This window comes from Pseudoliparis swirei, chromosome 6 (genome assembly GCF_029220125.1).
Source record: "Pseudoliparis swirei isolate HS2019 ecotype Mariana Trench chromosome 6, NWPU_hadal_v1, whole genome shotgun sequence".
NCBI lineage: Eukaryota > Metazoa > Chordata > Actinopteri > Perciformes > Liparidae > Pseudoliparis > Pseudoliparis swirei.
The window spans coordinates 26902514-26926045 of NC_079393.1; the positions used below are offsets into that span (position 1 = coordinate 26902514).

Genomic DNA, 23532 nt, shown 5'->3' on the forward strand with positions numbered 1-23532 from the left:
CCCATTATATTTGATGCTCAGGCCTACTTAATGAGGAGAGACAAAGAGGCCAGGTGTTGCTCATTTGTCAGAAGCAAACAGTTTTTCAAGCGTGATTCATGCGATAACAGTTGACAATACGGCAAAGCAGAAACTTAAATGGTCATGTGTTATATTATGATTTAAATATGTGCACCTAAGTGCAAGTGTATGAGCTTTCTAGTGGGGTAATATAGTACTATGAGCACTCTAGTGGGGTATTGGCAGGCACGTGCACAGACATTTTGGGGGGCAGGTGCTCAAACCAAAAAAAAGGGCACCCAATGCCAAAAAAAAATTCTGACAGAGTTGAAGCATTAGCATCAATACACTGATGATGCAATACATCCTCGACCTGCGTTTCCTCTCGGCAGCATCAGACCGCTAGCTTACATTTTCTTTTTGAATAAAGATGAATTATTATATATAGCAACAACAGTACAAGCGTTCTGATTGGCTAATGGGTCTTCATGCCAGCCACGTATTGCCCTCCTCGCTGGTCTGATACGGATCCGTATTGTCCTCTTACGTCATTTTCAAAATGAGCGATATTGATAGACATCAACAGCCAAGAGCAGTGGTCCTCAAACTAAGGCCCGTGGGCCGTATCCGGCCCGCGGGCCTGAGTTTCCTCCACATTTGGCCCGGCCCTCTGAACAATACCAGAGGCCTTATGATTTTTTTTTCAGTCTGGCCACGAAAATCCTAGACTAGCCCCTGTTGAATAGAACGGAATAAGAACTCTCTCTCTCTCCTCTCTCTTTTCTCTCTCTCTCTCCTCTCCCTCTCTCTCTCTTCTCTCTCTCTTCTATCTCTTCTCTCTCCCTCTCCCTCTTCTCTAAACATAACTAATGTCAGTAAACAGCTGGACGAGGCTTTGAAATCACAGAGTTTTTGTTTGTTTCTTTTTTAAGGAAACGTCGGACCAGTTGTGACGTCATGTTTTCAGCAGCGCTCATGTTGTGGTTGATTTATCACAAAACAACGTCAGGGGACAAACACCGTCATGACCTGTGTGTCTCATGCTGCGCGTCAGAGGAGAAGGAGGTGCACCCGTTCGGTGGCGTGAGGAGCGCTGCGCGGAGGAGGAAGTGGAGGAGGAGGAGGGAGCGGCGCGGCGGGGGGAGGGAGAGGAGGGGGGGCTCGTGAGCGTCGAGGAGCATGTCGGGGCGAAATTCTCACAAGAACTCAAATAAATGCCCCGTCGGATATTAAAACGCATTTGGGGGGAGTTGATGACAGAGAGAATAACTTTTATTCTTAAATACGGATGAATAAGTAGGTACATGCTGCACAACATCAGGAGAATACGGCCTCTTCTTACTCAGAAGGCGGCACAGGTTCTGATCCAGGCTCTGGTCATTTCGCGCCTCGACTACTGCAACTCCCTCCTGGCTGGTCTACCCACTAAGGCCATCCGACATCTGCAGCTTGTCCAGAATGCAGCAGCTCGACTGGTCTTCAGTCTCCCGGAATTCACCCACACCACTCCGCTCCTCCGCTCTCTCCACTGGTTACCGGTGGCTGCCCGCATCCGCTTCTAAACACTGGTTCTGGTGTACCGTGCTCTAAACGGATCAGGCCCCGTCTACATCCGGGATATGGTCACACCGTACACCCCGGCACGTTCGCTCCGCTCGGCAACAGCCAATCGTCTTGTGCCTCCTGCACCTCGAGCTCATCACTCGAAATCCAGACTGTTGCTGTCCTGGCTCCTCAGTGGTGGAACGAGCTCCCCACTGACATCAGGACAGCAGAGAGTCTCTACATCTTCCGCCTGAGACTGAAAACACATCTTTTCCGACTATATCTGGATTAAAACACAGATTTGCACTTCAGTGGCACTGGGATGGCACTTATTGTGGTGCTTTTGTGGTTTGACTGAGTTGAGGAAGTGTTGCTTCCTGTGTTCTTGGTTTGTACTCTAGGTTGAATGCACTTATTGTAAGTCGCTTTGGATAAAAGCGTCTGCTAAATGACATGTAATGTAATGTAATGAATTAAAAAAAAGTGTCTCCAGCAAAAAGGGCACTTTACTCATCCAGGGCAAAGGGGCTGGTGCTTGAGCACCACTAGGGCTCTATCTGTGCACGTGCCTGGGTATTGGGGTACTTTGAGCTCTCTAGTGGGGTAATATGAGCTCTCTGGTGGAATAATATGGTACTTTATGTTGTCATGTAAGGTAATATGGTACTATGCACTCTCTACTAGGGTAAGATAGTACTATCCACTCTGGTTCTGGGTGGAACCTCAGCCTTTGAGGAGGAACCTATTTAGAACCCTTATTTCTGAGAGTGTTGAAACTGAAGCTGACAGATCGATGTAGAGGAGTAAAAGTCTAAAGTACTATAAAATGGAAACTGGGTACTTCACAGCAAAGGGTCTGTTATTGGGTACTTTGGTTCTTTCTACCATTGATTGAGAGGAAGAAGAAAACGAGGAAGAGGAAGAGAAAGGAATCCTCTGACCAGAGGGGATTGAAGGAACATTACAGCTCATCTCTTCTCTTCTTGGTCTTCTTCTCTTCCTTGTGGAAGACTTTTCCATCCGACTGCTTCTTCCAGCTCAGTTTGATGTCGTCGTTCAGCCCCTGGTCCTTCATCCTCTGTTTGATCTGAAGCATGGAGAGAAGAACTCGTCACTAGTCTGTTGTTCCCTTACACCCTGCATCCTTTCTCTCTCTGCAGGCATGAAAACGGGTCAGGGGTGAAAAAGGTGAGAAGGATAGGCGGGGGGGAGGCGGGTGCTGGTGACTTCCACGAACATCGATGTTGGACATTGTATGATAATCTATAGGTCCTCCATTCTGACACCAAGTCAGTGATCGGGCCTATAATAATAGTAATATTGTGTATAATATGGTCATTCATGAACCAACTTCCTTCTTTTTTTTGGCGTGAACAAGTCTTCAAGTCTTGTGCTCTGCTGAGCCACGAGTCTGTTCCTTGAGTCTGTTCTTGAGTCTGGTCCTTGAGTCTGGTCCTCGAGTCTGGTCCTCGAGTCTGGTCCTCGAGTCTGGTCCTCGAGTCTGGTCCTCGAGTCTGGTCCTTGAGTCTGGTCCTTGAGTCTGTTCCTTGAGTCTGTTCTTGAGTCTGGTCCTTGAGTCTGGTCCTTGAGTCTGTTCCTTGAGTCTGTTCCTTGAGTCTGTTCCTCGAGTCTGGTCCATGACTCTGTTCCTCGAGTCTGTTCTGCCTCTACCTGGTTGTCATGATCTTTACCATACCTGCCATAAATATCATGATACAATACCATAAAAACAGTATAACATAAATACGATACTGGTATATTTATCTATAATAGTAATAAATAAAATATCTGTTTGGTTAACTTTTTACCAACTTTTTCAACACTTAACAAATGGCAGTATTAGTATTAGCCTCCAAGATATGAATGAAACTACATGGAGCCATCAAAGCATTGATGATAAACTATGAGGCCGTTAGTCTGTATCTGACCAGAGGATACAGAGTTCATCAGGATGAGCAGCTGTAGAGTTACACAACTTTACAGTCTCAATTTAAACATTTCACTTCTGGCATCTTTTTTTATTTTTATTTTTAAAGCCGAAAATTCCGCCACTTAACGGCACTCGCTGTGAGCGCTGCGCAGACAGCTCGACACGGAGCAGCGCGGCTCTGATCGCTCTCTTGATGAAGTGTCGACACTAAAGATATGCTAAATCACATCGCTCTTAACGTACGGGTACTTTGTTAGCATCGCTACACCGTGCAGGCATGGACGGATTAAGAAACCACGGGCCCCTGGGCCTGGACGTGTCAAGGCCCCCCCCCCCCCCCCCCCCCAAAAAAAAAAAAAAAAAAAAAATTAACAATTTAAAAAAATATATATATATATTTTTGTAAAACATCGCTAACAAAACAGTCCGTATGGAACAACGATACCGGAGCTGAGCAGACAACATAACGCGAATTATATGACCATGACATGAATGACTTAAGCCTAGCATATACCGGCTATGGCGCATCGTGTCATATCATCATATCAATACAAAGTTAATAACAGCTACTTCACACAGAGGCTCTGGCTTAGGGGCCACTGAAGTGCCACTGAAGTGCAAATCTGTGTTTTACTCCAGATATAGTCGGAAAAGGTGTGTTTTCAGTATCCGACGGAAGATGTAGAGACTTTCTGCTGTCCTGATGTCAGTGGGGAGCTCGTTCCACCAATCAGGAGCCAGGACAGCAAACAATCTGGATTTCGAGTGGTTAGCTCGAGGTGCAGGAGTCACAAGTCGATTGGCTGTTGCCGAGCGGAGCGAACGTGCCGGGGTGTACGGTGTGACCATATCCCGGATGTAGACGGGGCCCGATCCGTTCAGAGCACGGTACGCCAGAACCAGTGTTTTGAAGCGAATGCGGGCAGCCACCGGTAACCAGTGGAGAGCGCGGAGGAGTGGTGTGGGTGAATTTAGGGAGGCTGAAGACCAGTCGAGCTGCTGCATTCTGGATGAGCTGCAGAGGTCGGATGGCCTTAGCAGGTAGACCAGCCAGGAGGGAGTTGCAGTAGTCTAGGCGTGAGATGACCAGAGCCTGGACCAGAACCTGTGCCGCCTTCTGAGTAAGAAGAGGCCGTATTCTCCTGTTGTGCAGCATGTACCTACAGGAACGCGTCGTCGCAGCGATGTTGGCTGTCAGGGAGAGTTGACTGTCTAGTGTCACCCCGAGGTTCCTGGCAGTCAGGGTAGGGGCCAACACAGAGCTGTTGAAGGTGATAGTCAGGTCATGGGTGGGGGAGCCTTTCCCTGGAAGGAATAGTAGCTGGGTCTTGTCAGGGTTGATTTTCAGGTGGTGTGCAGACATCCACTGAGAGATGTCGGTCAGACAGGCAGAGATTCGTGCCGCCACCTGTGTTTCGGACGGTGGAAACGAGAAGATCAGTTGGGTGTCGTCAACATAGCTATGGTAGGAGAAGCCATGCGAACGAATGACAGAGCCGAGAGAGTTTGTGTACAGAGAGAAGAGGAGGGGACCCAGGACGGAGCCTTGAGGAACCCCAGTAGTGAGAGGACAAGGATCAGACACAGATCCTCTCCACGTTACCCGGTAAGTGCGGTCGTTAAGGTAGGAAGAGAAAAGTGCGAGTGCAGTGCCTGAGATCCCCAGATCCTGAAGAGAAGAGATCAGCATCGGCATACGGCGCATCGTGTCATATCATCATATTCATATCAATACAATGTTAATCACAGCGACGTCACGCGCAGAGGCTCAGGCCCAGGGGCCCCCTGAGCTCATGGGCCCCTGGGCCTGGGCCCGGTAGGCCCGTTGGTTAATCCATCCCTGCGTGCAGCGCGACAGCAGCAGATGTAGCGGCTAACATTCAAGCTAACCTAAACCACCAAACGCTGAAGACATCTTGACGCTGATTGGCCGAGATGCGACACGTCCCATCAAAGATGTTTTATTGCGAAGAGCACCACTCCACATTTTCTCCGTGTCCCACTCCAATCTCATAAACGCCGGCCGGCCGATTGACCCCCCCCCCCACCCCAAAACAAAAACTCTTCGGATCTACAAGAGTCACGCAAGTCACCTATTTTGGTTTCAAAACGGCGAATTTCGCCGAAAGGTGAGGGATTCTCATGCCTGTCTCTGTCCTTATGTGAAGCTCTAAAAGAACTCTTCACTAGTCTGTTGTTCCCTTACACCCTGCATCCTTTCTCTCTCTGTCCTTATGTGAAGAACTCTTCACTAGACTGTTGTTCCCTTACATCCTGCATCCTTTCTCTCTCTGTCCTCATGTGAAGCTCTAGAAGAACTCTTCACTAGACTGTTGTTCCCTTACATCCTGCATCCTTTCTCTCTCCGTCCTCATGTGAAGCTCTAGAAGAACTCTTCACTAGTCTGTTGTTCCCTTACATCCTGCATCCTTTCTCTCTCCGTCCTCATGTGAAGCTCTAGAAGAACTCTTCACTAGTCTGTTGTTCCCTTACATCCTGCATCCTTTCTCTCTCTGTCCTCATGTGAAGCTCTAGAAGAACTCTTCACTAGTCTGTTGTTCCCTTACATCCTGCATCCTTTCTCTCTCTGTCCTCATGTGAAGCTCTAGAAGAACTCTGGTTTCCACTTGAGGATCTTTGTTGTTGGCATGTTCTTTGGACACAAGTCTAGCTTCAATAATGACGTGTCCACATTTGCTCTGCACATAACACCTCTACATTGTTCTTAGGAGTCCACTACATCTCACGTATCACCTGTTCTGTTGTTAATGAGAGGAAGATGTACCTTCTTCAAGAGGTTCTCCATCACCACAGGGTCATTCAGATCCAGACCAGAGAGGAGCTGCTTTTCTCCAGCCTCACTTTCACCACTCGCTTTGAAACAGGAACAACATCTAAAAAACAAACAACCTTCATTGCAACATTTCTGGCTGATAATATTCAACATCCTTGAATGTTTAACACTTTGAATGATCAGAGAAAAGTATTTTAATTTTCCATCAGCGAATTGTTTTAATATGACTGGTGCAAGAACACTTTAGCTTAGCTTAGCATAGACTTAGTATTAGCAGTGTAGCATCACTCAGGCCAGCACTCTCTAAACCTATAAGTCCACCTTTAGAGACTAAGTGATTGACAGCTCACCACGGTAGCAGATAAACGCTGACTTGACGTTACAGTCCAGGGTCTCCCATTGTCCAGCGGAACTGAAGTCTGCTGCCACACACTTCTTAGAGGAGCCACCAAGTGCAAGAGGCACCAGAGGATTCCAGTTCCTAAATGAGGACTCACTTCCATCAGACCACTTCCACGGAACTCTGAAAAGGCCGATCCAGACGGCCGATCTATCGGGAACCAGATTGTGTACCATCTGGTTCTCCTCCATGTTCCTCACACTGGCCAGGTCTGTGTGGTGTTCTCTGCAGTAGTTCTGGGCCTCAGTCCATGTCATGGTGGTGGTAATGAGGACTAATGTGTTTGGCCCTGAAAGTAGAACAGAGTGAAGTGCTGAGTAGAGGAACCATAACAGACCACATGATGCAGACCAGTTTATTGTTGCTTCGTGAATATGAGCATGAAGGTGGAATCAACACAGAGCTGGGTGAATATGAAAATGCACATTCATAAAGGCAACAGACATTAATCTGCTTTAAAGGACCTTCATGTAGCTGAAGACTAGTTCAAGTAACTGTGAGGAACTTTTAACTGGTCCTGAACCAATATCAGTCTCGTCCAGATCCCTTATGTGACCCCAGTTTAGTCCTGATCCTCTATATGACCTCAATTAAGCCCTAGTCCTCTATATGATCTCAGTTTACTCCTGGTCCTCTACAGACCCCCTCTAGTTCTGACACCACGCTGCTGGAGTCCCAGGACTTCCTGCTGGACCTGCTGGGGGTAAGGGGGGCCCTGGTGAACCCACTAGACCAGAACCAGGACAGAGAGGGGCAGACTGTCAGAACCCTGCTGCAGTAGAGTGAGAGGCTTTCTAAAGGGATCCTGGTGCTCAGAAACATTACCACTTTAGTCCACAGGGGGCACCAGAATCAACAAAGAAGGAAAGTTGCTTGTAGTAACTTTAATATTCTCACCTCTGACATCGAAGCAGATTGACTTTAAGAACCACCCACAAGGAAAGTCAATCCATCGCCCATCTTTATTCATCATTACGCAGTGTTCATCATTGTTGTTGTTGTTTGGTTCTCCAGTCTTCCACCGTCTGAACTCCATCTCCCCCGGTTTGTAGAAACTTGTGTTTGACAGTGACCAGAACAAGTTGTCCATGTCATAGAACAGTCCGATCCAGGCTCGCTGAAGGGAATATTTAATTGTTATATAAAGAAAGAGACGTTCTAAGGCTGCTAACAGCGCTAACAAAGGCAACATGATATTTACGTGGATGATGTTTGATTGATGATTGGGGCAGGGATGTCTATGTGTACAGATTGTAAAGCACTCCGAGACAAATTTGTAATTTGTGAAATTGGGCTATACAAATGAACTGAATTGAATTGAATTGAATATATTTCTGTAGGTGACTTCTTCTTTTTTGGCGCCACACCACATCCACGTTATTTGATGAAACCTCAAAGCTTTTAGAACTACTGTCATTTGATTGTTCTGACCTCAAATCTAAATAATAATAGTAAATATTTTAAAAACAAAAGGTCCTCCATTCTGAATAAGTCAGTGATTGGGCCCTATAATAATAGTAACAACAAATATACATTGTCATTATATATAATATGGTTAAAGTCATTCATGAACCAACTTCCTTTTTTTTGGCCTGAACAAGTCTTCAAGGACTTTTTCTTGAGTCTGTTCTGCCTCTACCTGGTTGTCACAAAACTCACATTATAACTTCTATACGATAACGGCATAAATAACAGTATACCAGATATCAGAATTCAATACAATACCATAAATACGATACTGGTGTATTTATCTATAATAGTAATAAATAAAACCTCTGTATGGTTAACTTTTTAATAGCTTTTTCAACACTTAACAAATGTCAGTAATATTAGTATTAGCCTACAGCAAGATATTAATGAAACTACATGGTGCCATCATGGCATTGATTATACACGGCTATAAGGCTGCTTATCTGTATCTGACCAGATGATACACAGTTCCTTCAGTGTGAGCAATTGTAGAGTTACATAACTTTACAGACTGTCTGCCTTGGAGACAAAGAACTGAAACATTTCACTTCTGGCATCTTTTTCTTTTCTTTTTTTTAAAGCCAAAGACGGTCTCAAAAGCTCCGCCACTTCACTCGCTGTGAGAGCTCCGCAGTGCGTGCAGACAGCTTGACACGGAGCAGCGCGTGCGCTCTGATCTCTCTTTTAATCGATACAAAAAATATGCAAAATCATATTGATTTTAACGTACGGATACCTTGTTAGTATCCATACACCGTGCAGGATGACAGCAGTAGATGTAGCGGGCTAACATTCAAGCTAACACTAAGCCCCCAAACGCTGTCGACATCTTAACGCTGATTGGCCAATACGCGACACGTTCCATCAAAGATGTGTTATTGTGAAGAGCACCACTTCATATTTTCTCCGCGTCTCACTGCAATCTCAACACCAGCGGGCCAGTTGATGCAGAAAAGAAATTAGGAAGTATTTAGTATGGAAAATTCTGGCGAGATCTGCCAGATCTGGCATTTCCTCTCCCTTCCCCCCTGTGTGGAACCCTCTCAGCCCCTTGATTGTGTGGATAGATGGCCATAGATACCCATAATCAATAATGTGTACGTGCTAGAAAACATCAGTAAGTCCTTAATTGGTCTGTAATATATATTACTTAATTTACAAATGCAAAATCTATCATTTATAAAGTAGGTAAACACAATCATGAAATGCATAACAGTCAAGCTTATTAATCAAGAATAATATATTTTAAATGTTCATCAATTGCTGACTAATGAGTATTAATGTTGGAGCAATACTTTACAAATGATGAATTAAGTGTTTACTCACTTAACTAATGCTAAATAGTGTGTAGTTTTTATAAAGGGTTACCGTATGTTGCATTAACTCATGTGTTTTATATGAAAAATATTCACCTGTAAACTAACTGTGAAATAAATGTTCCTCTGACATGTTAGATAAATAAACATTGAACTAAAGTACTCAAGTGAACTACAAGTACACACTGAGGTCCAGTTCATCTGCATACGTTCCACCACCGTGTGAATGTAATCGTTCAGACCACCTGTCACTGACGTAATGAAACTCACTGAGTGGATCGGTCTCTTCAGGGTCTTCAGGGTCTCCAGGTCCTCCTGGTCTCTTATGGTGGCCAGGTCCATGTGGTTCTCTCTGCAGTGATGCTGTGCTTCAGTCATGGTCTTCAGCTCATCAACAACATGGTAACGACGTACAGCAGCTGGGGAGACGGCCCACAGTCCTGATGGACAAACGGCATATTGATCACATTTAATATTAATATCTTAGCTCACTCATGCAAATGAACATTTTAGATTGATGTAAAAAAGACACACAAAGAAGTGGAAGTGAGAGGAATGTCACTGCACCAGGGCTCTCAAGTCTCACGCATTGAGCGTGAGACTCACGCATTTCGGTCTTAACTCACGCACTCCCGCCACACATCGTATTTCTCACGCTGAAAAAAACTCTCGGCTCTTTAATGTTTTAATGCAGGGGTGCTCAATACGTCGATCGCGGTCGCCGCAGAGTTCGCTGATGGAAATGTCACGCTTGCCTGTCTGCAAAACTTGAGAGCCCTGCTGCACTGTAAAACAGGATTTGAGGTTTTAGTTCATTCAACTCATTTCCCTAAGTCAGTTCAACTAAAGTGTTGGGTGTACTTGAAATATCAGGTTCTGCTGTGCCCAACTAATCACGACAGTCGGAATAGTTTAAGCAACACAGATTTCCTAGACTCACCTGTGTAGTCCCTGCAAAAGCGCATTCGATGGACGGCAGTTGGTGTCTTGCCCTGCAAAAGCCGATAAGCAACCCCACAGTTTGCTACTGTGAATGTGGAAAAGAAAATTCCTTTTTGGATCAGGAGTTGCCAAGATAAGAATATACATTTACCCTGCTTGTATTCATCGAAATATGTTGAATAGAAAAAAGTGTGTACATTTTACACACGGTCTGCAAAGTAAACCTTGCAGTAAATAGTTTTCAATGACATGTAAGACATGGCTTAGGGCAAAGTTTAGCTAGCAGTACTTAGCTATTGTAGAAAACCTTCCTGTTAAGTTTGTTTCGTCGGTAAAGCAACGATGTTCATTCCACATATGTTTCATGTCACGTCAATGTAACCAAATAATCCTAAGAAATATAGTTTGTACCTCATCAGCAACACCATTACTAACAATTCAATCAGTTTTTAGTGGAATGGAGTTATTCACCCCCCCATAGATCAGAGTTCAATCAGGAGAACTCACTTGTTTTAATGAACACCCCTCCATAGATCAGAGTTCAATCAGGAGAACTCACTCGTTTTCATGAAAAATACATGTTCAAACTATCTTTTTAGGTACATTGGAAAAATCTAGATATAAATTGTATTAGTCTACCATTTTCAGCAACCATTGTGTATGTTTGGTCCCTCCCCTGATAAGTGTGGGTGGAGTTTCCATCGGGGAAAAATAAAGGTTCTTGTCAAAATAGTATCTGTATTTCTCTCACAGGTGGGGTCGTTAGAAAGAGAGTGTGTTTGCGTCTGAGATTGGGATGAAACAGGGTGTGTGTCACTCTCTGTCAAACAGTCTATTAGAAATCCTATATTAGGAGAGACATGAAAGAAACCCTCACATTAGTGTTGCATGTCCAATAAAGGTGTATTTAGGAAGAAAGTGAGAAGATAAGAAACATTGTTTCATCTTAAGTGATGGGCACGTAACAGCATAGAGATGGTTCCCTTAACAACCACCTGGTTCTTTTATTTGAAGTTTAAAATGTGTAAAACTTTATATATGGGGCTGTGAACAGGTGTGTGTGAGAGTGAGTGAGTCTAAATGTGTGTGTGTGAGTGAGAGATGGTGCTGGTGGGGGAAACCCACGGGTAGCGGCAGTAGACCTGCTACAGTGGGTTTCCCCCACCGGCACTAAGGACCAGCCAGGCAGCAAGAGGTTTTGTTGGCGAACATCTTTTATTTGGCAACTAGCACACACCGAGCAGACCGCAAAACTGTGCCTGTGCTCACTTCTCCCGCTCCTCCAGCTCTGCTGTCCTTTTATACAAGCAGCATCGGCTGCTGACTGATTGTCAACCAGCCAGCAGCCGAGGCCAGATTGGGGACAGCTGCCACAAGTACAAACTAAGAACAACAAGAAAACAGAAAGTAACATTTCTTCAACATAGTCGAACGACAAAAGTACCATAATAAGAGATATTTAAGTGTCACTGAAGTGCTAATCTGTGTTTTAATCCAGATATAGTCTGAAAAGATGTGTTTTTAGTTTCCGGCGGAAGCTGTAGAGACTTCCTCCTGTCCTGATGTCAGTGGGGAGCTCGTTCCACCACTGAGGAGCCAGGACAGCAAACAGTCTGGATTTAGAGGGCAGGGCTCCAGACTAACTTTTTTAACTAGGAGCACAGTCGCTCCTAACTTAAAATGTTAGGAGCGCAGCAGAAAATTTAGGGGCGCACTTTTTCCTGGGTCAAAATGGGTCTTGGGTGGTCCCAAAAAAAAATTTTGCGCGCTATGCGCGCACCTTCTATTCATGCAGTCGAGCTATTGAGTGCGTGATCAGCAGCTGGCCGCTCTGCCGTGATATGCGCACACAGGTGAGCACACCTCCTTGAAACATACTATTGAGAACATATTCGCTGACATGAACCTGATGAACACAGTTGTTTTTTGTTTTTTCAACGCAGACTTTTTTTTGCCTTAGGCGCCGGGATTTGTCATAGGCGCTCGGGAAAACGGCTTAGGCGCCCAAATTTTCTCTGCAGGAAGAACCCTGACACACTATAAATCGACTTGCAAAGTTTTCCCATCATTTTTACTGTATTACTGATAAATAATTTGACAATATACAATCTTATGCCTGTTTGCCTTCATGAACTGCAAAACATTCACAACAGAGAACTCTTCAGAAGTTACTGTATTGAGTTTAAACATATTTTAAGAGAAAACATACCTTGAGCATGTGCATGTTGCACTTCGATGTGGCCAATCAAAACATTTGTTGGTTTCTAGAGATGCACCGATCAGGTTTTGGTGCCGATCACCGATCACTGAAATCAGTATCTGCCGATCACCGATAATACCGATCACCGATCACTGAAATCAGTATCTGCCGATCCGATAATACCAATCACCGATCACGGTGTTGATTGAAGCATTCTATTTATTGTGTAGCATTATTGCCTAGGACTATGAGGAAATACATATATAAAGCAAGTCAAACATTAAAGAAATTACGATTTCTTTAAACATTTAGAACTTTACTTTGAAAATGTCCTAATTGATACATTAAAATTGTTTGATTGCTATTGTAGGATTTCAGATATGTATGGAACACATCTGCATCATTCATTTCCTGGAACTCTTGGGGAAATCTATATACAGGACTTTTCTTAACATACAAAAGACTGACTAATTTTTATAAACTCTTCCTTGGTACAGTAAACATTTTTAATGTTAGCATAATTTAAGCTAAATCTCAGAAACTATCTATAAAGATACAACATCAGTTCATTGTTTACTTTTATATGTTAGTGTATGATTTGTCGACATCTTATTTTGATAAACGGATGTTGTTTCACGTGGTTCTTTCCGCTAACTTTGCAAAACCGGATGTTGTCACTTAAATCCTTCCGCTAACGTTATCAAAACCCTCGCGCGCTCCAGATCGAATGCGTTTACCGTGAACATCAGTCTATAAGGGCTCAGACATGTGAGAGTCGGCTGAGTTGACCCAGAGATTCAACTCGGGGGACGGGGACGCCGCTCGGTGGTGAGGATCCCCTCGTGGACCTCTCACTCTGCGGCCCTCCGCTGCGGTGCGCCTCTTTTCACACATTAGCCCCCCCCCCCCTCTCACACACAGGCCAACCTTCTTCTTCTTCGGTTTTCGTCTCCTTTCTTCTTCTTCTGGAGTTAATGTCGGTCAGCAAACCAGTCATTCAGGCATTACCGCTAACTATAGTGGGCTGAAGTGTAGAACAAGTTTGTAAACAACAAAAATATTTAATAACAAAAAAAAGAAATCTGCTAATTTACTGGTCGCGCATGCGCGAGTTGATGAAAAATTTACTCGCACTGTGTCTAATTTTAGGCGCAAAATGCGACCATTTGGTCGCAGTCTGGAGCCCTGGAGGGATTAGCTCAAAGTGCAGGAGTCACAAGTCGGTTGGCTGTTGCCGAGCGGAGCGAACGTGCCGGGGTGTACGGTGTGACCACATCCCAGATAAAGCATAATTGACGTGTTGTTATGTTGAGTTGGTTCTGCAAGTTCTGCACATTTTTTTCAGCTAACATTACAAACTAACACACGGACACTATAACAGGTCTTGCCCTTTGCCTTGCATACTGTATATAATGACTGTGTGCTCTTTTAAGACACAAGTTGCTTTGAGAAAACATTTCCAATTGTTCTTTGAGTTGTATTTTATAAAGGCCTTTAAAAGTTGTATAAAAATTTTTTTACATGTTGGGCCGCTTTTATGTTTATATTTTATGTAAATAAGTACATTTTATGGAATTTTTATTGAATAAAACTTTGAGAAAACATTTCCAATTGTTCTTTGAATAAAATAGTAATATGAATGATCTTTAATGTCTGTGTAATTGTATGTATGCTATTAAAAAAAGATGTGTCAGTTGTCTGGGCAAATTAAGAATTTTCATTTTGTTGAAGGAACTTAACATTGAAAGTAAGATGAACTACTCCTTCAAAAGTAACCTGGCAGCCTTAAAAAGATACGGTGATTCAACAAGATGCTGAGTGGCATTGCAAATTGTATTACTATATTTGCCCTACTAAAAATTCTAAGTTTATTCAAAAAGAAGATTAGTTCATACTACTATAAGCTTTCATTGTTATGCAGATGATACTCAACTATATCTATCGATAAAACCAGAGGAGAGCAACCAACTCGGTAAAATTCAAGCATGTCTTAAAGACATAAAAACATGGATGACCTGCAACTTCTTGATGTTAAACTCAGACAAAACCGAAGTAATTTTAATCGGCCCTGAGCACCTCAGAGATCAATTATCTGGTGATGTGGTTTCTGTAGACGGCATTGCCCTAGCATCCAACACCACTGTAAAGAATCTTGGCGTTATCTTTGATCGGGACTTGTCCTTTAACTCCCACGTAAAGCAAATCTCAAGGACTGCATTCATTCATCTACGTAATATTTCAAAAATCACGCACATCTTGTCTCAAAAAGATGCGGAAACATTGGTTCACGCGTTCGTTACTTCGAGACTGGATTACTGCAACTCCTTATTATCAGGCTGCTCTAATAAGTCTCTTAGGTCCCTCCAGTTGATCCAGAATGCTGCAGCTCGTGTTCTCACTAAAACTAAGAAAAGAGATCACATCACTCCTGCACTAGCTGCTCTGCACTGGCTCCCAGTAAAATCAAGAATCACTTTTAAAATTCTTCTCTTAACCTACAAAGCCTTGATTGGTGATGCTCCATCATATCTTAAGGAGCTTGTAGTACCATATTGCCCCACTAGAGAGCTACGCTCACTAAATGCGGGACTACTTGTAGTTCCTAGAGTCTTAAAAAGTAGAATGGGAGCCAGAGCCTTTAGTTATCAAGCTCCTCTTTTATGGAACCAGCTTCCACCTTCAGTCTGGGAGGCAGACACAGTCACCTCGTTTAAGAGTAGACTGAAGACTTTCCTCTTTGACAGAGCTTATAGTTAGGGCTGAATCAGGTTCACCTGGTCCAGCCCCTTGATATGCTGCTATAGGCTTATAGCTGCTGGGGGACGTTTAGGATGCACTGAGTACCTATCTCCTCTTTTTTCTCTCCTTAGGGATGAATTTTCATCTCAATCACACGTTACTAACTCTGCTTTCTCCCCGGAGTCCTTTTGACTTCACGTCTCATGGGGTCATCGGACCCTATGAGACGGCATAGATCCTATCTGCTGATGGATCATCGAGGTCTGGGTCGTGGAATTCCTGCTACCGACGACGCCACTGTCCTGTTGAGACTCCGCCCACTGTTGAGACTCCGCCCACTCCTCCTCTCTACCTCCATCTGCCTGATGGATCGTGGAGGTCTCCATCGTGGAATATGCCTACTATGAACTATTCATACACTCTGTCACATTCATTGAATGTATTTTAACTCTAAATCTGTCCTTCTGTACACATTACATCTTTTGTCCTGTCCATCCTGGAGAGGGATCCTCCTCTGTTGCTCTCCTGAAGGTTTCTTCCCTTTTTTTCCCCTGAAGGGTTATTTGGGAGTTTTTCCTGATCCGATGTGAGGTTTTGGGGCAGGGATGTCTATGTGTACAGATTGTAAAGCACTCCGAGACAAATTTGTAATTTGTGGAATTGGGTGTGTTCATGGACATCTGGTCAGATGGGTACCTGCGCTGTGAGGAACATGAGCGTGGGGATGTCCAGCAGACTCCTCACGTCCCTCCAGGGCGTCTCCTCCCTGCAGGGGGGCAGCAGGGGGGGGGCGGCAATCAGGGCCACGTCCAGGCCCTCGGCCACCAGCATCTCCAGGTACAACCACACCGGGGACACCCAGGAGATCCAGTCCTCCACATAGGAAACATCGTAGCTCCCTTCATCTGAGGAGACGAGGAGAGGGAGGGGAGGTGAGGAGACAGAGCGAAGGAAGAGGAGAGGAGAGGAGAGAGGAGAGGAGAGGAGAGGAGACAGAGGGAAGGAAAAGGAGAGGAGGAGACGGAATGAACAGGGGTGGCTTGTCCATAAGGGCGATTGGGGCGACGCACTGCCTCGGGGGAAAAGAAAAAAGAAAAGAAAAAGAACAGAAAAAAGTCGCATTCTACCACTAGACGTCTGCTCTGCCTCTGTATGTCATTGTCCAATCAGGTAACAGTCATTCAGTCAGCCTAAAGTCGTGCTTCAAATGGCCCCGCCCCTTCTGGGGCGACTTTGGGCGAAATGAAAATCGCCCCAGACCTCTCCCATTGACTCCAATGTTAAACCCATTTATTTCACAAAACAGAGCTCTCAATGCATTCTCTATGGCTTCCGGGAGGAGTCGCCCCTCCAGGTCTTGTCATAATTAATCGACGTAAAAGCGTCTCAGTACGTCATACAGCTTCGACAGAGGCGTATTCAGTCGAGATGTCAGGTGCTCAGGGCAACAGCAGCGATTCAATTCTTTCTTTGAAAGAGACTCCTTTCGGTCGGCGTAACATTGAAGACACATCGGCAACAATAGAAGTAGGACCTCCTAGACCAGTGGTCGCCAACACGTCGACCGGTCGACCTCGGAGACGTTTCCTGTCGCTCTCCAAAATAAAATGAAAATAAAATCAGAAACACATTGTTCCTCATTCTCGAACATTTTCTGAGGTGTCTTCTGAAACGTTTTCTTCCTGACTGGAAGATCGACGTCAGAAAAGATCTCCGCCTGATGTTAAAGAACGCCTGTAAACGGGTTCTCTGACAGCAGTGTTGTCAGCTGTGCTCCATGAAAGAGGAACGTAGGACTACAGGTGAGGCGCAGGGGAAATGCAGAAAGACCTTTATTGACAACTCCACATATTACACACGGTCAAAGTACACCGACATAAAACTAAGTCATGAATAAATAAATGTTGAAATGCCTGTACCTTAATGTAAATGTTTACGTTACGATATTTACAAGTTGCGCCTGCGCATGCACGACAGCCGAGATTCTTGGCGACTTGCCAGGTTTTACCTCCGTGAGTTTGGCTTTTCTGCGTTTGTCCTTCAAAACAAAAGCTCAACATTTAGCTTTTTCTTGTCTGGTGGAGCAATCTGGTTTACTTGAAAGTGATTGCAATTGTATTTCTTCTATTATTTGAAAAAGCACAGATGCAGGAGTCACAAATGGGGATCTCATATTTATTATTATTATAATTATTTAAATCTTGTTGAAAAAAATCACCAAATCAAAGACCAGGAGCTGGATTACTGACAGCAGCTCACAGACGGCCTCAGACTGTCTGTCTGCTTATGAACTAACTACAAGCTCACAGACAGAGTTCAGTCAGCCATCACACTGACTGGAGTCACATGACTTGATGGCATTGTGACAAAGCTACACATAGACAGCTGTCTGAAGGTCTGTGGTTTTGGGAGGGTTAATCATTAACAAAAAAATTGCCCCCCCCGAGAATTTTTTCAGGAGCCGCCACTGGGAATGAAGTAAGAGGAGAGGACAGGAGGAGAGAGGAGAGGAGGAGACGGAGAGAAGGAAGTGGAGAGGAGAGAAGAGGAGAGGAGAGGAGGAAGTGGAGAGGTGAAGTGAGGAGACATTAGGAGCAGTGGCGGTGCGTCCATAGAGGGCGCTAGGGCGCCGCCCCTCTTAAAATTTTGAGATGAAAAAAAAAAGAAGAAAAAAATATAATATATTCTGTTAAAAAACATTATATACCAAATCATTTAAATAGTAAATATACCGTGTTGACGCACTAAATGTGTGTGGGAGACCGTCAGCCTGTCAACAACCACTTAAGTTAATGTGAAAAAATATAATATATCGCCACTCATCATCACGGAGAGAAGCCCCGCCCCATTTTCGGGGCGCCGGCCCAACGTGTGTGTGCGGCAGCGAGCAAACATTTCACGGTCGTTTCGGCAAGGACGGCTTCTCATTGGCGGATGAAACGTGAATCTTGGGGCGCAAAAAATTGCGCCCTGGCCAATCACATCGTTTCTTATTTCACGTGGTTGGACTATTCGGCCAATCAGAGACCGGTATCATTCCCTCAGCCAGAGAGCTCCACGAAGCTATAAGAGCAGGTTGCTCACCGCTGGTTAGCTGGAGGCTCAGTGAGTAATGCGCTGTCTAGTTTCTCCTGTCTGTTGTTCCAAAGTCCTGGGACTGAAACTCTCTGGACTACAACGGGGTGAGGGATCTAAAGAGCTTCGGACAAGTGTAAAGCACAAATCTTGCCGCAGTTATCTAGCTAACAGCATGAAGCTAACCCTGTTTGCAGAGCAGCAGAAGGAGACCGAACTGGCATCGAAAACACAACGAAGAAGTTCTGAAAAACAGACACATTCCCTCCAGAATAATGGAAACAGGCTGGTTACAGACATGATTGACTTTAACCAGAGTTATGGAGAAGTTTGCCTACTTTAAAGAGAGAAGGCTACTTTTCTTTACAGTAGTGGCTCTACTCTGTCAAACACCCAATGTAACATGTGATCTCTTTCTGACTCTTTTCTGCTCTGAACCTCTTTCATGTGAGGGTGAAACTCTTTTATTTTGTAAACCTCTGAAACCCAACCCAATGTTTCTTAAAGCTGCTCTGAACCTCTCATGCCCAAAGTTACAGTGTGTTGATAGTTGTTATTGGACAGTGTTGAGCACGGTGTTTTCTTGAAATAAAGCTTTGTTTTTTACAATATTCTACTCAAAACCTCTTTTCTTCTCATTGTTGAGTGCTATTTAAACTGCGCCCCCCCCCCCCCCCCAAAAAATGTCACCAGCCGCCACTGATTAGGAGACAACAGGAGGAGAGGAGAGGAGGCATTAGGAGACACCTGCAGGAGAGGAGACATTAGGAGACACCTGAGTGTGCTCACCTGAGGGCTGGAGCTCAGAACACATCTGCTGAGCCAGCAGTTTGACGGCCAGGCAGCTGTCGCCCATCCTCTCTGGCTGCCAGGCCTGCAGGCGCCCCCTGTGGACCAGAATGTGAACTACAGCAGAAATCAGGTCCTGGAGGAACAAAAGGAGACAGAGCATGAGTGAAGGGGGGGGGGGCTCCCTCTGCTTCATGATCTGTTGGCTTCATGTTGTCCTTTCTGTGGACCCCATGAAGACAGACCAGCGGCCTAACGGGAACCCAGGTAACAAACCAGACCCTCTGCTCACCTCAGCCAGCTGCTCACTGGTCACAGCCACCTCGCCTCCCCCCCGGGCCATGGCCATGACGAGGGGGGCCCGCTCCACCACGATGCCCCTCAGGGAGTCCGCGAGGAAAATGACCAGTTGCTCTCGACCGACTCGAGAGGCCTCGGAGGCGCCGCTTTTCTCAGGAGCTGCCGGTCCGGGGTCGATGCCGACCATGCAGCGGTGGACCCTCCTCACCATGGAGTCCGGGGCCAGGCCCCCCATCGAGGCCTTGGGACCGGCCACAGGAGGGCTCGGTTATACGATAGCTTATCCCAGACGGACATACTGGCGGTGAGGTTGGTAACGGTCTCACCTGCAGCATCTCAAGGGTTAGGGTTGTCCCGGGGGGTCCTGAAGGGGCCCCGGCGCCGACCAGTAGCCTGTCGAAGACCCCCTCGACCACAGGCCGCTCCTCGGGACGGAAACGTTCCAGCCGCTTCTGCACCATCGCGCTCTCTGTGTTACCCATGGTGCACTGCAAACACACATACAGTTGGAACACAGCGGGGAACTTTTTTTTTTTTAGGATCGACCCGAAAAGTGATGTTGTGCAATATCGATTGCAGTGTAGTCATACATAATATTTGAACATGTCAAAATAACATCTTACTGGCAAAAGGAGACCACATGTTCAGGAATTAAAGCAGTGATGTCATGAAAGAGTTTCGGAGTATGAAGTCAATTCAGTTTATTGTGTAAAGCCCAGAATCACAGCTTTGCCTTTGAGGGCTTTACAATCTGTACAAAGAACATCCCTGACCTTTGACCTCACATCGGATCAGGAACAACTCTCTTCATGATTGTGGGGCCCAAGACTCCCAACCCTGAGCCGTCTCCTCTCTGACCCACTGTGTCCGCCTGTGCGACAGTAGTAATGATTTATCTCCACTCAGAACCAGAATAAAGCACAACAACTGTTTGTCTGAATGAACCTCTTCCATAACGTCCACTGCCAACAGAGAACAAAGAACCCCGTGAGACGTTCAAGGGAGCGTCAGCGTGTGGGTCAAATGAGAACCGTGTTGGTTCTCAGCGTTGCTCTGACGTAGCGTTACGTCAAATAACGTCAGTTATTTCATACACACGTATAATTAAAGGCTCTTTCCCACAACATGTGTCTCCCTGATTACATTAAACACACTTTTGAATAACACTTGAAACAACAAGCTAACGCTAACTAGCTAGCACTCGCATTGCTTCACTTCCACAACACCGTTGTCATGACAGCCACTCCCCGGGACATGGCGGGAGACGTAACACTTCCGGTGTAATAGCGACGTGGTCTCAAACTCAGCAACCTCTCATGCCCAAAGTTACAGTGTGTTGATAGTTGTTATTGGACAGTGTTGAGCACGCTGTGTTCTTGAAATAAAGCTTTGTTTTTTACAATATTCTACTCAAAACCTCTTTTTTTCTCATTGTTGAGTGCTATTTAAAACGCGTCGCCCAACTGCGCCCCCCCCCAAAAAAAATTCACCAGCTGCCACTGATAATGATATATATATATATATATACACACATATATATATATATATATGTTAACGCGTTAATCTATGCCATTAATTTGGCCGCGATTATCGCACACAAATATTTTAACGCAATTAACGCAACTTTGTTTACTTCCGGTGTCGTTGAAGTTGTTGCACTCCTCTGAGTGTCAAACCGCGGCAGTCCGCCTCCTTCCTCCCGTCTGCTCCTCGATATTCACAGAGAAGCAGAGGGCGACGTGTCGGTGACGCGAGGCGGAAGGTAAAGGCAGGGTTGCCAGGTATGTGTGACAAAACCAGCCCAATGGCCAATAAAACAAGCCCAAAAAACAAGCCCAATATCAGAACTCAAAATATGCCTGTGCCAAACCATATACACTGCTTTTAAAGTCCAACAACATTGCTATCATTGCCAAATGTATTGTAATATCTACAAAGTAACAACAAATGGTTAGTATGCCAGCATTAAAAGCAGTTTTCCCGAAACAGTTATTTCACCTAGGTCCTAAAATGGCCTTGTGTAATTAGATACAGTATATTATCATAAATAAAATATAGCTCTGTGAAGGTGTAGACCAATTCACTGACGGACAAACTAACCTGTTGCTTTGTCTTGAGGCTTTCTCTTCCTCCCTGCCTGGACAACATGAATGTACTGTTTTTACTTCATATGCATTTACTGTAGTTAATGCAATACCTTATTTCTACTGAAACACCTTATGTTGCTTCACTATATTTTTTATCATATACTTATAGTTCAAACAATGTACGCACTCAACAACTGGAGAACGGAGCAGCATTTCGAATGTGTTTCCCCGTTTTGCTGTGGTTTTGGAGATCACTGTGGTGCGCACGAATCTCGGCTTTGCAGAACCGACAAAAAGCTTTGGTATCATCCCCAGCCACACGTTCTATCCATTCTTTAATTCCGTTTTCACTTTCCCATTCTTTCGTATATTTCTTCCCGTATTTAGTCCACTTACCGGGTGGCATGTTTCTCCAGTGTAGCTCGCTACACTAACTACCAGACCAGAGTTGGGATCGAGCGGGTCGCGGGAGACTGAGAGCGGCGAGAGCTTTAGCTGCGTGTGTGTATGTGGACGTGTCCCATGTCCATGTGTGTACGTGCTGATCTGGAGTCAGTTTGGTAGGATTTGGGTAGAAATAAATTATTTCATTTAAAATATGGATTTTTATTTAAAGATATTCATGTAATTTGCATGCAAAATAGGTCTACCCGAACCAGCGGACAAGAAATTCAACCCGCGGCAACACTTCAAAAGTAGCCAAATTCCGCGGGAAAACCGCGGACCTGGCAACACTGGGTAAAGGGGACTTTTTTTTTTCCTCCGCTCGATGCGCGCGCAGACACACCGGCATGGAGCTCTGCGTCGCGCGAGACGGAGAGAGAAGAGTGACCGACACGTGGAGACAGAATGACATGCTGCTGGAGAGACGACCAACAACAGACGTTTAGTTCACTATATTTTTTATCATATAAATATATGCTGCTCCTGAACGCATCATCTCACTCTTCCGGTAAGCTTTGGTTGCCAGCTCAAACAGCGAGCATGACTTCTTCTTCTCTCCCTCCCGCTCCCTCTTGCTCAGTGTGTCTCATGTATAGTTATCCCCCTGCCTCCCTTAATGATAACGATACATGCAACAAGTGTAGTTTATTTGCTAGGTTGGAGGCAGGTCTAAGTGGGTTAGATGCACGGCTCCGCTATCGAAGCTCAGACAGCTATGCTAGTTAGCCCGCCTCTCCCGTAGTCGGCGCGGAGCTACAGTCAGCTGTTAGCTGTGCCCCGGCGGTAACCGTGCAGCCGGATGGTTGGGTAACTGTTCGCAGGAGTCGTAAGTCTACACAGAAGCCCGCTGTGCACCAACCACTTCACGTTTCGAACCAGTTTTCCTGCTCAGCGACACACCCGCTGAGGAACACACCCTGGTTATCGGGAGCTCTATAGTCAGGAACGTGAAAATAGCGAAGCCACGGACCAGAGTCGTGTGCCTCCCGGGGCCAGAGCGGGCGACGTGGAGTCTTGTTTGAAGCTGCTGGCTAAGGATAAGCGGAGATACAGTCAGATTGTAATACACGCCGGTGGTAATGACGCCGAGCCCGCGCTCGGAACTCACTAAAATTAATGTGGAATCGGTGTGTGCTTATGCCAAGACGTTGTCGGACACCGTAATTTTCTCTGGCCCTCTCCCAAATTTGCAGACAGACGAATTGTATAGCCGAATGTCGCTTTCAACCGCTGGCTGTCGAGGTGGTGCCCAGCGAATAATGTGGGCTACGAGACAACTGGAAGACTTTGTGGTGAAAACCTGATCTGTTGAGGAGAGATAGCATCCATCCCACGTTGGACGGAGCGCGTCTCATTTCTGCGAATATGACCAAGTTGATCACCGGACTTAATCTATGACAACACAGGGTTCAGATCAGGAACCGGGAGCAGAGTTGTAGTTTAACACCCTTCTCTGCTCTTCCATTCGAGCAGTTACCCACCCTTGACTTTAGAGTAGAGA

The 23532-nt window shown here is 45.3% G+C and overlaps 1 protein-coding gene across 7 annotated transcripts in view; it reads right to left on the reverse strand.

Annotated features, from left to right (window-relative positions):
- Window positions 1-845: 845 nt before the first annotated feature.
- The window catches only part of LOC130194756 (MTOR-associated protein MEAK7-like), a 232959-nt gene continuing 210272 nt past the window's right edge, over window positions 846-23532 (reverse strand). For 3 of the 7 annotated variants that reach the window (XM_056415912.1, XM_056415916.1, XM_056415915.1), the window contains exons 2-11: window positions 19827-19988; window positions 19493-19741; window positions 19201-19336; window positions 16033-16241; window positions 10396-10447; window positions 9726-9895; window positions 7567-7786; window positions 6620-6958; window positions 6261-6369; window positions 846-2632 (exon numbers count right to left, since the gene is read on the reverse strand). In XM_056415912.1, the coding sequence (XP_056271887.1) occupies window positions 6296-6369; window positions 6620-6958; window positions 7567-7786; window positions 9726-9895; window positions 10396-10447; window positions 16033-16241; window positions 19201-19336; window positions 19493-19741; window positions 19827-19988 (1611 nt within the window). In that variant the 3' untranslated portion in view covers window positions 846-2632; window positions 6261-6295. Of the gene's footprint in view, window positions 2633-3889; window positions 4884-6260; window positions 6370-6619; window positions 6959-7566; window positions 7787-9725; window positions 9896-10395; window positions 10448-16032; window positions 16242-19200; window positions 19337-19492; window positions 19742-19826; window positions 19989-23532 lie in introns of those variants that run through there. The other 4 variants (XM_056415914.1, XM_056415913.1, XM_056415918.1 and 1 more) reach the window with 4 other exon arrangements.